The 16752-nt window shown below is 40.8% G+C and overlaps 1 protein-coding gene across 1 annotated transcript; it reads left to right on the forward strand.

Annotated features, from left to right (window-relative positions):
- The first annotated feature begins 4308 nt into the window (after positions 1–4308).
- On the forward strand, positions 4309–5112 carry LOC143123952 (antiviral innate immune response effector IFIT1-like). The gene has a single exon (XM_076285212.1). It carries the CDS (start codon positions 4309–4311, stop codon positions 5110–5112), a length of 804 nt encoding a protein of 267 aa, XP_076141327.1.
- The last annotated feature ends 11640 nt before the right edge of the window (positions 5113–16752 follow it).

Raw genomic sequence — 16752 nt, forward strand, 5'->3', positions numbered from 1 at the left:
GAGCTTTCTTCGCCAGTGATGCAGTGTTGGTGGTCCAGGAGAGGTCTTCACTGATGTGCACCCCCAGGAATTTGGTGCTGCTCACTCTCTCCACCACAGCACCGTCGATGGTCAGTGGCAGGTGTTGGGTGTGACCTCTCCGGAAGTCAACAACAATCTCCTTGGTCTTGCTGACGTTCAGCAGGAGGTTGTTGTCCCTGCACCACGTGGTCAGAAGGTCGACCTCCAACCTGTATTGAGTAGTCTCGTCGCCCTTGGTGATGAGACCCACCAGAGTTGTGTCGTCAGCAAATTTCACAATGTGGTTGTTGCTGTAGGTTGCAGTGCAGTCATGCGTCAGCAGGGTGAAGAGCAGCGGACTGAGCACGCAGCCTTGGGGGGCCCCTGTGCTCAGTGTGATGCTGCTTGAGATATTGTTGCCAACACGTACTACTTGAGGCCTCTGACAGAGGAAGTCCAGTAGCCAGTTGCAGAGGTAGGTACTGAGTCCCAGTTTGTCAAGTTTGCAGATGAGTTGTTGTGGTATTATGGTGTTGAATGCAGAGCTGAAGTCTATAAACAGCAATCTCACATACGAGTCTCTTTTTTCCAGGTGGGTGAGGGCTGGGTGGAGGGCAGAGCAGATTGCATCCTCTGTGGACCGTTTGGCTCGGTATGCAAACTGGAAGGGGTCCAGGGTGGGGGGGAGAATGGATTTGATGTGTGTCATGGCAAGCCACTCAGAGCACTTCATGATGATGGGTGTCAGTGCCACGGGGCGGTAGTCATTGAAGCAGGATGGAGCAGTTTTCTTCGGCACAGGTATGATGGTGGCAGCTTTGAAGCATGATGGGACGATGGCTTGCTTCAGGGAAGTGTTAAAGATGTCTGTGAAGACATCCTTAAGCTCCTCAGCGCAGTCCTTCATCGCCCGGCCTGGGATGTTGTCTGGGCCTGCTGCCTTACGGGTGTTGATAGCAGCAAGTGTCCTCTTCACGGTGTCGGCAGAGAGGCACAGGGGCTGCTCGTGTGGAGGGGGAGGGGTCTTCTGTGGGCAAGTGCTGTTTTGTGCTTCAAAGCGGGCAAAGAAGCGGTTCAGATTGTTGAGCAGAGGGATGTTGCTCTCACAGCTCTGTGGCGCGGGCTTGTAGTCCGTGATGGCCTGAATGCCCTGCCATAGGCTTTGTTCGTTCCTGCTGTCTTTGAAGTGGGTGGTTATCTTGCGAGTGTATTCCTTTTTTGCTTCCTTGATGCCACGGGACAGGTTGGCTCTCGCTGTTCTCATGCCAGCTTCATCCCCAGCTCTGTAGGCTTTGTCTCTGGCCCTCAGCAGCCTGAGGACATCCCCTGTCAGCCATGGCTTCCAGTTAGCCCGAGTGATGATGTCTTTTGTGTGGGTCACATCATCAATGCACTTTGTGATGTAAGAGGTTAGAGTGTCTGTATACTCCTCTATGTCTGTCTGATTGTTGTAAGTGGCTGCCTGCTTAAACATTTCCCAGTCTGTTGTGTCAAAGCAGTCTTCAAGAGCATCAGTGGCTCCCTCAGGCCACACTTTTACCTGCTTGCGAACTGGTTTGTTTGCTTTCACTCTTTGTCTGTATGCGGGCATTAGCATAACAGTGATATGGTCAGAAAGTCCAATGTGGGGGAGGGGGGTGGCTTTGTATGCTCCTTTGTGTGTAGTGTAGACCAGGTCCAGGATGTTGTCTCCTCTTGCTGGAAAATCAACATGCTGGTGTAGCTTTGGAAAAACAGTTTTAAGGTCTGCATGGTTAAAATCTCCAGCGAAGATGGTGAAACCGTCTGGGTGTGCCGTCTGTTGTTCACTTACAGCCTGGTACAGTTCACTAAGAGCCGTGTTCCTATCGCTGTTATTGTTGGTAGGCGGTATGTATACTGCGACTAGCAGAATCGCAGTAATTTCCCTTGGCAGGTAAAAAGGACGGCACTTTATGATCATAAACTCCGCCAGTGGTGAGCAGTGTTTGCATACTACTACTACTATTGAGCAGTCAGTACTGTAAACAAATGGAAAGCACAATGTTCAGGGCCATACAATTTGTTTACAGTATTGTACAGTATACAGCCTACAATGCACTGTACTACAGTGTCCAATAAAAATCCTCTTTCTTGCCATCCTACCCTTCCTCCTCGTCCCCCACCTTGCATATGCACTCGTCCTCATCCTCTCACATAGTTTCTTCTAGCCATTCTCATTCCCACCTTCAACAACCTGTTTGCTCTCTGAACTGGCTTGTAATGGTTTTGTCACATCAAGTGAAATCCATTTTGAGTGGTTGTGTTTAATTAATGACATGTTATTTCTATTTCATTTTTGCCACTTGTTTACCAGTATGGATGCATGTGCATTAGAGTGCAGAATGTGTTTTGAGAATGAGAATGTGTTCAAAGTTTTGCTAACAATTGTAAGTGAGATCTGCAAAATGTGTTTTACCATGTGAAATGGTTTAAGATATTGACAACAGACTGAACAATTGGCTTAATGAGTTCAAGCAACTGAGAACTTTCTTCAGCCAATGGGTTTTAGTGTTTTAGCAACTGAGAAAAACTGTATTATATACTATATATTATTGGAGGGTGGCCAGAATTATTGTCTGTCATAGGGCCCAAATTTTCTAGCAGCGCCCCTGGCTAATCCTCAGACTGATTGGTGTTCAGTTTTCTCTGTAAGCGTTTTCAGGTATGTGTGTGGGCTTTACCAATCACCAGATGTGCTTGCATTTTGAATAGAAGTGTTTTCACAATGATAAAGAGATTTCACTTTTGAACAAAGTGTCTAATGTAAGAAATCCTGTGTAGTGTTTTGCAATAAGTGTTGCAAAATTGCAAACAATGTGCAAAGCAGAAAATGTGTTTGATATGGTTAGTGAATAAAATACGCTACAATAAAAAAGTCACCTGAATGGTAGGTTCCAATCGATGGTTTCAATTTACTTGAATTATGAAATTATTCAATACATTTAATTATTCATGATTGCTTCCTTTAATAGGTGTGGCCTTTACAATGTCAAAAAATTAACATTTTGATGCATGCAAATTAAGTCAAAAAAAAATAAAATGATGTTGGGGGAAAAAATACATTGTTCCATAAAACCTATCATTTTATAACATGTTTTAAGATAAATTAATATTTGGCTACTGTGTACTACTGTGTGTGTGTGTGTGGGGGGGGGGGGGGCGGGGTAGATGTTTCCTTGGAATTGGTGTTGTTCCCTTCAGTGTATTCACAACACTATCAGTTCCTTACACATTCACATGAACTTACGCATGACCACACATAGACTAGGCAGTGAGAACTAAAATAAGAAATTTGACATGACATTATACATCATTGGCCATATTATGGGGGTAAAATCAGCATTCTTTGTTTTGCTTAATGCTCAAAACAGGCAAGGCTACATGAATTTTACATGAGTGACATAGCTGCAGTTTCCTGAACGGTAGGTATCTAATCCATGGTTTCAATTTACTTGAATTATTCAATTATTCAATATATTTAATTATTCATGACCGGTTCCTTTAATGGGTGTGGCCCGTACATTGTCAAAAAAGAAACACTTTTTATAAAGGCTATTGATTTGGTTTGACACACACTATCTCTTTCTCTGAAGGGACACCAAGTAATGCCACCACGGACAAGAACTCCCTAACTTTTGTCACCATGGCGTAAGTTCCTTCTTTGTAGTTTCCTTCTTTTTATTTGTTTGCTTTTTTCAGTTGCTCTGGTTCAAAGTGGCAAAGCTTATGCACAGCTCTTTTTGTGTGTCAGAGATGACCATAGGTCATAGATCACTGGTTTTAGAAGAGATTTTCAGTTGTTTTGGCACATTTCTCAGATCAGTATTGAACATTCTCAAAACTGTTTGTTCAAACTCCATCTTATTACTTGTGCTTATCATTAAAGCAGTATCTTGCCATCTTGATCAAAAAGCAATGCTTCTATGCAACTGATTTTGTATAAATGTCTGCACTATACCCATCCCCTTCTGAATAGTCCTATCCCATAAAATAAAAACATATTTAACCGCTTGTGTCATTGCATGCAAATGTGTTGAATTACAGTACTTGTCATAGCCTGTCTAGCATATGTGACAGGAACATGAGGATGTATAGAAAGATGTATCACACAGTGATGCACAGCTCTGACCAAGGGATGTTTTACTGTATACTTGTAATTTTTCATTTGCACAGTGCTGTAAAAGCCTTTGTTTTCTTTGTTGTCACAACGTCTGTCAACAGTAACAACTTTGAAACATATCCACTCTCCTGCAATCAAGGAGAGAGCAAGCTGTAGCTAACTTTGAAATGGCTCTGAGAGGAGACCCAGACAGGAAAGAGTGGCATGTAGGCCTCGCAATAGCCAAGTATACAGTTTATTTCTACAAAGGTAATGAAAGCTTGAGAGGAGAAACCATAGAGACAATCAAACATGCCAAGACAAGGGATCCAGATAACCTATATATATCAGCTCTCTACTTCATTGTCTTGGCAAATGTTGGTAAACAAAAAGAGGAAACTCTGAGAGAGGTGCATGCCCTAACTGACCATCTGAACCCAGGTCTTGATGGCCTTGGGGAAATTATTTATTTCCTGCGTGTACATGATTCACTGGATTCAGCCTTACAAGTTGCAGAGGAGATAGTTAGGAGATATCCCTCTAAAAGCAGAGCCAAAAAGCAGTTAGCAACTTGTTATAAATGGAAGATCTTTGAATCAAGGGGGAACCTAGATCAGGAGTTGATGAGAAAAGGCATCGGAATTTACGAAGAGGTCATCAGCCTTTACCCATACTACCTCAAGGAGAAAACTGTTCTTGCAGATATATATGCCGAATCAGGGAACCTGCAGAAAGCAGATCAAATATATATGGAACTTCTCAGTAAGACAGGAGATCTGGGTTCCGAGACTCTGCAGCTGTTATACCATAGCTATGCAAACTACCTTTATTGGAAAGCATCCATTTATTACCATAAAAAGGCTGCAGAAATCCCTGTAGAATCTCAGGAGAGAGAGAACAGCATCCGAATTCTCCGGACAATTGCTAGTCGTCCCACCGATCCAAATTGTGGTGAAATCCGTGACTTTCTTTCAAATCTTGAACTGAACTGATTTTGTGGTGCTTGTATTATCATATAGATGTTGTAGTGATGTAATATTCAGATACATCCTGAATTTAAGGATCAAGACGCGATGCAAACCTCATAATACATACACATATCAATACAAATTTCTATCAATACCGATTTATTTTCACACTCAAATAATGAATATCCCATAAGCAAATACAATTCTGAATTGAATTCACAATTCAGTCTGTATTTGGAATGTCCTGTGTGTTACAAGGTTCACTGTGATGCTGATCTTGTGTGTATTTGAATGTCCTGTGTGTGTTGCAATGCTCACTGTGATGTTGATCCTGTGTTGTTGTCCATATAGTCTTGTGAAATGCCTTTTACATCTGATAATGAAATGATTCCCAGTGGGCCGCCACATGGGTGGTCCAGTAGGTCATCAAAACCAAATGTGTGGTGTGCTGCATGAGTCATCACTGGGAAAGTTGAGGAGAAAAACCCAATATGAAGTGCATCTGTTTTCAACAATACAAGTGTCAACGTTGTGGAAACAAAACATTTCACCTGATGCAATACCTTAACACACCTGTTATGGATGGAACTGTGTGGTACTGATGAAAACCAAATAAACTCAGAACAAAGTGAAATTATCTTTGAACCAGAACATTCTTTTACATGCATGACCGAGTATCTCAAACATCAAATATTGTTGGTATGATTATTTTTATCATAGCTTACACTTGGCTATCACTGTTTATACATTTATAGTTACATTAACTGATTAACAGGCGAAACAACATCTGTTACAAAACAACATCTGTGAAATACTGTAGAGCTGCAATTATCGTAACCAAAGATCCTTATCAACCGTCTCTGTCGTAACCTTTGCCTCTAATTGACCCCTCTGTAATGCTCACAAGGGCAATTAATATTTGTCATTTCATGTGATAGATAAACAGTTGTCATAATAGGGAAGACACCAGGTATAACCACCACAGACAGAAACTCTGCTGCCCTCATCACTGTGTGCTTGAGGGCCTGAGTGCTGGAGAGAAGCAGAGGTTATGGAAGAGCAGCAAAAAGAGCACAAGCGCCACCTGCTGGCAGTGTTGGGGAGTAACGGAATACATGTACCGGCGTTACGTATTCAGAATACAAATTATAAGTAACTGTATTCCGATACAGTTACAAGTTAAATAGTTGGTATTTAGAATACAGTTACATTGTTGAAATCAATGGATTACTGTACATGACGATACTTCTCTGTTTCATAAATTTGTTCATGCTCTAAATAAATTAAAGCAACTTTCCCAGAAGCTCCTGAAAGCAATCCATGATGAAATTGTTTACATGTTTAAATTCAAGCCCCGCCGTCTTGCACTAGCCTCAAAACGCAGCCAGCGCGCATTATGGACGCGTCATCGGAGACCCTGAAATGACTGTTTGCACAGCAAATTAGGAGTAAAGTAAGTGGAGGTAACTCCTGTTCCTCACTGATCGTGGTTCCTGATGTCTGTTCAAAGGATATTTTCCCAAGTATTAATAGTTCAGGCTACTTCGGCCAGTCGGTTACACAGTTTGCTAAGCAATAGGCCTAAGCAAAGCCTAGTTCAGACCTACAATAAAACCAATCTCTAAAATAGGCACTACGTTTTTTATTCTAACTTAAAATAGCTTTATGGATTATTATTTTTTCTAATTAGATCTACATTTACGTTTTAAAATGAATTATATGGTGCAGCCTCTGAAGAATTATTCTTGCCAGTAGGCCTAGCATATTTTAACCTGCGGTTTTTGATTGTCATTATTACGCGATCACGTTCATTTTGAGAGCACTGATAGGCTACAGTAGCCCATGTTTACATTTACAGGTCATTTGCGTTCCACCTGTCATATATATTATTGGGGTGGTGGTAGTGTAGCGGTTAAGTTGCTCCGGGGACAATGTAATCCCTTGTAATATAGTTGACATATGTAAGTCACTTTGGCTAAAAATTTGTCAGCCAAATGTAATGTAATCTAATTTTGTTTGTTTTAATTAGCCTAGTTGCCTGCTGTAGTTTTAGTGGTCACCTTGCTATTTTAAAGTTGTATCTGGTAGCTTAGTTGACTTTACATTCTCCTATGTGGGCCTAACACTTCAGCCATTTGGAACAGAAGAACACACCAGAATAGGCCTGTTTAGTAGGCCTAAGCAGGATTTGATGACCGCATTCCTACACTAATAAAATGCAATTCAATGCGGAAGTAATCTAAGTATTCAGAATACGTTACTCAGATTGAGTAACGTAACGGAATACATTACAGATTACATTTTTGGGCATGTATTCTGTATTCTGTAACGGAATACGTTTTGAAAGTAACCCTCCCAACACTGCCTGCTGGTGATCCAGGCAAAACTAACCTGGCTTAATTCTTGGCTTCAAGAGTCATTAAGGGGATTCGACTTCATGTAGCCGCCTACAGCCATCTTAAGCTGACTGCATAACGTGATTATTTCTGACCATGACGTATGCACAATGCCGGGTTGAAAAAGTATCAGAATCTCAGAAATAATCACGTTAATCAGTCAGCTTAGGACGGCTGCAGGCGGCTACATGAAGTTGAATCCCCCTATTATCTGCACCCACATAGCCCCACCTGGTTACCTGCTTCAACCTGACATTTGCATCGGAAACATTTATTAATATATCAAATATATTGATAGAGCACTGTGCAAACAGTGATAGTAAAATATGAACACTCAGCTACTTTATTTGAAAACAAAAACAATCATGATGACATTATCATTACACCATGTATCACTCCACTTTGAAGAACGATATAAGCACATTTGAGTGATGATGCAGGAGACAGTGTTGAGTTTTTGAAACTATGGATCATGTTTAGCAAAGTCTTATCAAGATCAAGCCTTACCAAGCCCAGTTTTAGCCACTAACATCACGGTGGAGACATATTAAGATAAGTCATTTAAACACGGTAGACAATTAACAGGTTTTTTTTTCCGAGAGGAAAATCCCCTGACCCCGTCTCCTCCTAACAGATGGGCCTGTCTGCACCATAGCAAACAAGCAAGAAGAGTAAAGTGTACAGTGCAATCAGAGGGCACTGATGGTAATTAGCCATAAACCTACTTAATAGTAGTCATTATCCCATGCCTAATCATGTTATGACATCACTGTTGTGGTCTCTCTCTATTTCCAGGGAAATTTTTGTTTCTGTTTCTTCAGCTCTTCTAGTTCCGTTTCTGTAGAAACAGAAAGACATACCAGAGATGTAGCACATGACTTGTTTTATCAGCCAGACAAGGCCAGTTAAAAGTCACAAAACAGCCGGTGTTAATAATATTGTCTTGTAAATAATATTGTAATGTTGTATTATCATTTCTAGGCATATATAGGAAATCATATACAGTAATATAATCATTCATCACCTGATTCTTGAGGTTAATTGATTTTGTTATTTTGGTTTACTGCAGTGGTTCTCAAAGTGTGGGGCGGTCCTCACTAATGGGGAATAGAGACATGACAGGTGGGTCGCGAGGAACAGGAGGACATTAGTTTTTTCGTCCCTATCTTTAATGATGCCTTTACTTTTTAAGGAAGATCATAAATTCAAAACAAAATAGCCACACACAAACATAACATTCATAAACAGACCAACATACAAATTAAAATAACATCTGATCCAGCTAACCGAGACAGGAAAAATAACCAAAATGCGAAAAAAATATTTTAACATGACCATTTTGTCGGGTTGATAGGATCAGGTGGGGCTTGAAAATCCCCCACCTCCAATAGCCTGGGCAAAACCCACCCATAGTAATGTCTTTCTTCACAAGTGACTAAATCTTTGTCATAAATGTGAAACAAACAGTATTGGTTGTGTAATACTATTCTGGCATGTTTCAGTTTTACTGAATCGCAACTTAACATCCTGCTCATTTATTGTCTATCACTATGTTAACAAAGTGCCAGCTTTTATTACTTCATAGATAAGGCGAGGGACTGTCTAGGCCTATATATTGGAGGTTGATGGCTCTGAGCTCTTGAGAGAAGCTGCTTGGAGATCACAGCATATCATCTTCCAGTTCACTACCACACTATTGCAAGCCATCATGGAGTAAGTATATGAAATTATATCTAAGTATATGAAACTATATGATTATTACATGTTGTTTACTCATGTGTCCTCTCCTGCCGGAATAAGCTCTGCGATACGGCTGATAGAGTAACATCAGTAAGAGAGAAGTACTTTGGTTATCAGCACATATACATGTGTGTTTTGTATAAATGTATGTAATGCTTACCTGTCTCTCTGCCTGTTGCTTTATCGCTCTCTCTCGCTCTCTCTCTCTATCTATCTATCTATTTCCCTTATTCTCTCTCTGTCCCCTGCCCCTCTCTCTCTGTCTCTATCTATCACTCTCACCCACTTTCTTTATCCCTCTCTCTAGTTCATTTCAGACTGATCTGAGGAGACGGCTGGAGAGTCTTGAGTGTCACTTCAACTGGAACCTCAGTCGCAACGTTAGCATTCTACACCGGCAGCAGGAGCATTTGGAGGACCGCAGTCGACATGGCTGTGCTTGGGAGGGTCACCTGTACAACCTGCTGGGTTACGTCATCTACCACATCAAAGACTCTGCAGAGGAGGCACTGGCACACCTGCGACAGGCTGAGGTGGCACTTAAAGAGCGAGAACAGGAAGGGAGAGGACCCCATCTGCTGGTCAACCAGGCTAACCTGGCCTGGGTGCACTTCCATTTGAGGGAGCTGCCAGAGTGCCAGGCTTATCTGGAGGAAGTGGCCCGGCTCCAGGAGGATTTCCCTGCACCTCCCGGGTGTGAACTGCATCCAGAGGTTTATGGGGAGAAAGGCTGGACTCAGGTGAAGTTTGAGTATGATTTGAAGAAGCAAGCTGTAGCTAGCTTTGAAATGGCTCTGAGAGGAGACCCAGATAGGAAAGAGTGGCATGTAGGCCTTGCAATGGCCAAGTATAAACTTTATGAAGGTAATGACGAGTTGACAGAAGAAATCATTGAGCAAATTAAAATGGCAAAGACAAAAGATCCAGATAACCTACATATGTTAGCTATCTACTGGAATGCTTTGGCAAAAGTTGGCAGAAAGACAGAGGAGACTGTGAGAGAGGTTCATGACCTAGCTCAGCAGCTGAAACCAGATCTTGACGGCCTTGGAGACATTCTTCACTTCTTACGTTTGCACGATTCTCTGGATTCAGCCTTACAAGTTGGTGAGGAGATAGTGAGGAAACATCCCTTTGAAAGAGAAGCCAAAAAACAGCTGGCTCTTTGTTATAAATGGAAGATTTTTGAAATGCAAGGTAGCTCAGATCTAAGTGAGCTGATGAAAAGAGGCATCGATATATATGAAGAGGTCACCAGGCTTTACCCACACTATCTTAGAGGGAAAATGGATCTTGCAGGAATATATGCCAATTCTGGGAATGTGGAGAAAGCAGATCAAATCTATATGGATCTCCTTAGTAAAACAGACGATATGGAGCCTGGAGCTCTACAGGTGTTATACAATAGGTTTGCAAGTCATCTTCACTGTTGTAAAAAATCCTCCTCTGAATCCATTGATTACCACAAAAAGGCTGCAGAAATCCCTAACCAATCTCCAGCGAGGGAGAAGAGCATTAAATTTCTCAGGACAATTGCTAATCGTGGCGGCCATCGAAGATGCAAAGAAATCCAAGATTTTCTGTCAGACATTAAACTGAACTGATTGCTGCTGATCTTTTCGTATAGATAGTTGTAATGATGTAATATTTAGATACCTCCTGAAATTAGTCAAAATGGTCCAAACCTGACTAAAAATATCATTCCTTACACACTCAGGTAATGAAAAATATGCACAAAAATCACAGACATTCACACAGAAAAATCATTTGATTTTAGTGTGTAAACTGTGCCATGGCATCCTGGAACTGCTGCAATGACCACTGTAACATTGATCCTGTGTTGAAGTCTGTATACTGCTCACTGTAATATCGATCCAGTCAGTGCTGCTATCTGCATGCCTTGTTGTGTCTGTAAATCGACTGGCTGTACTGTAAGAGTGAGCTGACAGTGTTGTATTAATTGGCCATCGGGATTACAGGACTGCTGCATCTATGGGTCAGGTGACCAAATGTGTTTTCTCAAGCCCTGTTTCTCTCATAGTACTGGCTCTCTGGCTGGTGCTAGCAGACAAGTCCAGGGCCAAATTTCTTTTCCAGGACGCCCTTTCACTTTCACCCTTTGGGGACATGTCATTAATCAAAGGGCATATGTATAATAATCTGCCAGAGTGACCACCAGGAAAGCCAAAGATGCTAAAAGGTGGTGATATATTTTATAAAATTAGAATATTATCTCTGTCTGTTTATTATAAATGTCATTTTTGTTTAATGCATGGGGAAAATGTCACCAGACTGCTTTAATATACCTGTAAAATGACAGCATCATTTTATTTATTAAATTATATATTGTATTATTGATGCAAGGCAAATAAAGGAAATTCTTTTAACACATGCATAAACTATTATTTGTATTATTTTTTTACATTATTATTATTATTATTATTATTAATAATAATAATAATAATAATAATAATAATAATAATACTTTTATTATTACCATTATTTACTTTTATTATATATCATTATTAGGTAACACTTTGCATTTATATAGCACTTTTCAAGACAGTCAAAGCACTTCATAATGTGTTACACCCACTTGATTGATGCATGGCAGCCATTATGTGCCAGAATGCTCACCACACACCAGCTTGAGGGAATGAATGAAAATTACACTGGGGGATGATTAGGGGGCCAGATTGAATGAGCCAGGTTGGTCATTTGACCAGGACACTGGGGGAACCCCCCAACCCAGTTTCACGGCAGTTTGTGTTGGCATCATGAAAATTAATCTATTAGATCGTAATACCATCACAATATTTCACAGATTTTTGTGATGCGGTCACGTCTCGCTGACTAATGTATTTCAGTTAGTAGTCTCGCAACACAACCCAGTAGATTAATTTTCGTGATGCCATCATGAACTGCCGTGAGACTGGGTTGAACCCCCTACTCTTTGCGATAAGTCCCATGGGATCTTTATGATCACAGTGAGTCAGGACCTCGGTTTAATGTCTCATCTGAAGGACAGCATCTCCTGCAGTACAGTGTAACTGCACTGGGGCATTGGGATCGATTTCTTTGACCAGAGGGAAGGGAGCCACCTACTGGTCAACATCATTTTCAGCAGCAACTTAGTTTTCCAAGGAGGTCTCACTTAGAGGAACTAGTAAGCCCACACCTGCTTAGCTTCAGTGATTCAGCAGAGACAGGACATCCATTGGTCTGGCTGCTGGCTACTTCATATTAAAGGGGCCATACGCAAAACTCACTTTTTCTGCGCTTTTGTACTTCCATGTGATTCAAAACAAAACCGACTTTTTGTGGGTTAGTAGAGATGTTAATGTCAGAAACCATGTGCTTCTGTGAGCTAGTCAGATTTCTCCCCAATGGTTACATCACATTAAGGGAAATGTGGATATTACTACCCACAGAGATATAGACTACCCACCCATTTGAAAAAAAACCCACCCACTAGGTTTGGCACTTCCGGTTATCGAAGTAGCCTATCGTTTCCTACCAGCACCATGCGAAAGAGTATCAACAGTATTTTGTGTAGTAGGCTACACAAAATATCCAAGCGTCTTTTACGCACCTGATATCATCAGTGGTTAAAGTGGGATTTGGCAGGTGGGGGAACCCTAAAATCCAGTGTCGCTGCAACGGGGAAAAATGACTCACCGTTGGACAACATATTGAGTATCGTGGTGTAGCAATACTTTTTGGACAAGAATTGCTAGCTTGTTGGTCACCTCTGTACACGCGAAAAATTAACTCCCTATTTATTTTAACAATATCATCGTGCTATATCGTTGGTATGAAAGAATATATTTATTATTAATTTATCTGAGGTGCCGAAACTGCGCCCCCCCCCCCCCCCGGCTTGCAGACGACACATATCATCCATATTTCAAGTATACAAACAGAAACTCCGCAGGACACGTGAGCCAGATATACAGTACTCATGCAACTCATATACTCGATACGGTCACTGTCTCTTCAAGTTCAAACGTTCCTCTGATGCAATAGACATATGCAAAGAGGCACTGCAGATCTCATTTGTCTCTGAAGGGATCATCACATCACAAGTTTTCAACAATAGTTGTAGTTGAATTGTTTTCTAAAAAGGAATTGTTTTCTATTTCAAAGCTAACTTATATTATATAGACTAATCACTTTCTGATATTTTAAAAGGGATTAAAAACAAACCAGAAATTAATTACAATATATTGTGTAATGTGTTTCAAGTGGAAGTCAGTAGTGTGAAATCAAAAACTGCTGAACCCTTCTGTTATTTTGATGAATTCCTTCAGTTTGCTACCGTAGTTCCATTAGCTGTCTCTTTTAAGCTGTTTTGGCAAAGTGAACTTGCCACCGATGATATCGAGCTGTTGTGTACATGTTCCATATTCACTTATCAAAACACATGGATATTTATTGTTTATCAATGGGTGTTTATTATTGTTTATCACTGTTTTGTGAACTCTATTGAAAGGCTATTTATGAGGAAATCCTGACATGCTAGAGATGTAGTCAATGATTTAGTTGTGCTGTTTTCAAATGGGTTTGAATAAAAACTATTCTATCTTCGTTGCATGTGTAATGAGTTGAAATGAGGTGCCTATGCCTTTAAAACAAGCGTCCTGCATCTGTGCTGCTACTGATGCGATGTCAAGCAAATAGTGAGGGGGCCTGCCTCTATAATGCTCACAAGGACAATTAATACTTATCATTTAATGTGATAGATAGATGGATAGTTGTCATAATAGGGAAGACACCAGGTTTAACCACCACAGACAGAAACTGCTGCCCTCATCACTGTGTGCTTGAGGGCCTGAGTGCTGGAGAGAAGCAGAGGTTATGGAAGAGCAGCAAAAAGAGCACAAGCGCCACCTGCTGGTGAACCAGGCAAAACTTGCCTGGCTTAATTCTGGGCTTCAGGAGTCTTTCCGGCCACCCACACAGTCCCACCTGGTACTCTGGTTCACCCTTATATTTGCATTGGAAATATGTATTGATCTATAAATGATAGACCACAGTGCAACCTGTGATAGCCAAATATGAACACTCGGCTACTTCACTTGAAAACAAAACAATAATGATGACATTATCATTACACCATACAGTATCTCCCTCCCAGTTAGCCACTGACATCATGGTGGAAACATATAAAGATAAGTCATCTAAACATAGATGGCACAGTTTATAATCAAAGCATGTTTTGAAGAAGAGTAAGGTGTACAGTTCTGTCAGAGGGCACTGATGGTAACTCATAAATCTACCTAATTGCAGCTATACACCCAGCTCTTCTAGTTCCATTTCTGTAGAAACAGAAAGACATGCCAGAGATGTACTGTAGCACATGACTTGTTTTATTAGTCAGACAAGGCCAGTTAAAGGTCACAAAACAGCTGGTGTTAACGTCACTTAGAAATGTAGTATACAGATGCCCATTATCAGCAAACATTCATCCAATGTTCCAAAGGCACATTCTGTTTACTAATCTGATTTATTATACGGCTCTACACAATGCAAGTAGAACGCTCCATTGACTTGAATGGGATTTCCCAAAGTTCTAGCGGTAAGATATATTCATGTAATTACCGCTGCAAACATATAATTACCGCTGTCAATGGCAACGGGTTTTGTGCTTCTGATACGTCTTTCATATTACTACGCAAGGACTGGAACTTCATTGAAACGTGAAAGCAGACGGTTGATCAGCTGTGTTCTAAAGAATGTTTGATTCAAGTTCAGCAGCGTGTGTTGTTGCGAACTATTTGTTTCTCAGCAAATGCCACGATGAACGGTAACAAATAGGCTAGGTTATGTAGGCTAAAGTGATATCGTGGGGAGTTTATTATTTCGTTTTGGCAAGTAGCCGTATAATAAGTGGGATAATGTATAGAACGCCGGTCATTACTGTGAAAATAAGTCCCTTCAGGGCGGAACAAGACCCCTCCGCTGCGCGTCGGGGTCCGGTTCGCCCTGTCGGGACTTATTTTCACAGTAATGACCGGCGTTCTATACATTATCCCTTACATACAGATGCCCATTATCAGCAAACATTCATCCAATGTTCTAAAGGCACATTCTGTTTACTAATCTGATATACAGATGCCCATTATCAGCAAACATTCATCCAATGTTCTAAAGGCACATTCTGTTTACTAATCTGATATCATTTTGAAAGGCTAACTGAGAAAACATTAGAGAACCCTTTTGCAATTATGTAAGCACATAATGTAATTGGAAAACTGCTGCCCTGATTAAAAATAAAACAATGCAACTGATCTCAGCTGGTATTCTGTCTATAATGGAGTGGGAAAGTAATTGACCCCAAACTTTTGAACGGTAGTGTATGTTATATTATCATTTGTAGGCTTATAACATAATATCATAATCATCATCACCATTCCGGACAGTCTAACAAAGTAACAGACTACCAAAGACCATGAGCCAGAAATGCCATAGACCCATGCAAATTGGGATTAAATGGAAAAAAACCCTGAATGAATCAAGACAGACTGAATCGCAAGAACCCCAATATGGCAGAGACAACCAGTCAAGTACCTTAACAACAAAGTATATCTGATGCTGTCTAAGGAGGTCACATGAAAATACTGAATTGATTGTCTATTTTGATTTACTGCATGTTGTATGTTGTGATCTTGAAATATTGTTGTATTTATTGAAAAAAAAAGAAAAAAAATATAGCCTAACCATAGTAAAGTCTTTTTTCACAAGTGCCTAAATCTTTATCATACGTGTGAAATGAACATTGTGTAATACTATTAACCTACTTTGATATACTTTTCAGTTTCACTGAAACGCAACTTACTGTAATATCCTGCTCATGTATTGCCTTTTACTGTGTAAAAAAGTGGCAGCTTGAATTACTTTATAGGGCCTCTCTAGGCTTATATATTGGTTATATTGGAGGTATATTGGAGGTTGAAGGCTCTGAGCTCTCAAGAGAAGCTACTTGGAGATCACAGCATACAGTATCATCTTCCAATTCACTACCACACTATTGCAAGGCATCATGGAGTAAGTATGAAATGAAACTATATCATTACATGTTGTTTTCTCATGTGTCCTCTCCTGCTGGAATAAGCTCTGTGATACGGCTGATCAGTAACATCAGTAAGAGAGAAGTACTCTGGTTTTCAGCACATGCACATGTCTTCTTAGTAAAAATGTATTAAAAGCTAATCTCTCTATCTGTCTACCTCCCTTATTCTCTCTGTCCCCCGGCCCTGTCTTTATCTATCACTCTCGCCCTCTCTTACTCTATCACTCTCTCCCTCTCTCTTACGCTCTCTGTCCCATTCTCTCTCTGTCCCTCTCTCTCTTTCTCTCTAGTTCATTTCAGACTGATCTGAGGAGACGGCTGGACAGTCTTGAGTGCCACTTCACCTGGAACCTCAGTCGCAACGTTAGCATTCTTCACCGGCAACAGGAGCGTTTGGAGGACCGCAGTCGACATGGCTGTGCTTGGGAGGGTCACCTGTACAACCTGCTGGGTTGC

This window comes from Alosa pseudoharengus, unplaced genomic scaffold (genome assembly GCF_046254945.1).
Source record: "Alosa pseudoharengus isolate Yale_2024_CS ecotype anadromous, Long Island Sound unplaced genomic scaffold, YU_APseudo_1.1 YU_APseudo_1.1_scf_15, whole genome shotgun sequence".
Classification (NCBI taxonomy): domain Eukaryota; kingdom Metazoa; phylum Chordata; class Actinopteri; order Clupeiformes; family Clupeidae; genus Alosa; species Alosa pseudoharengus.

What these genes read in the sequence shown, in the direction of transcription:
- LOC143123952 (XM_076285212.1), top strand. Translation starts at nt 4,309, where the DNA reads ATGGCTCTGAGAGGAGACCCAGACAGGAAAGAGTGGCATGTAGGCCTC.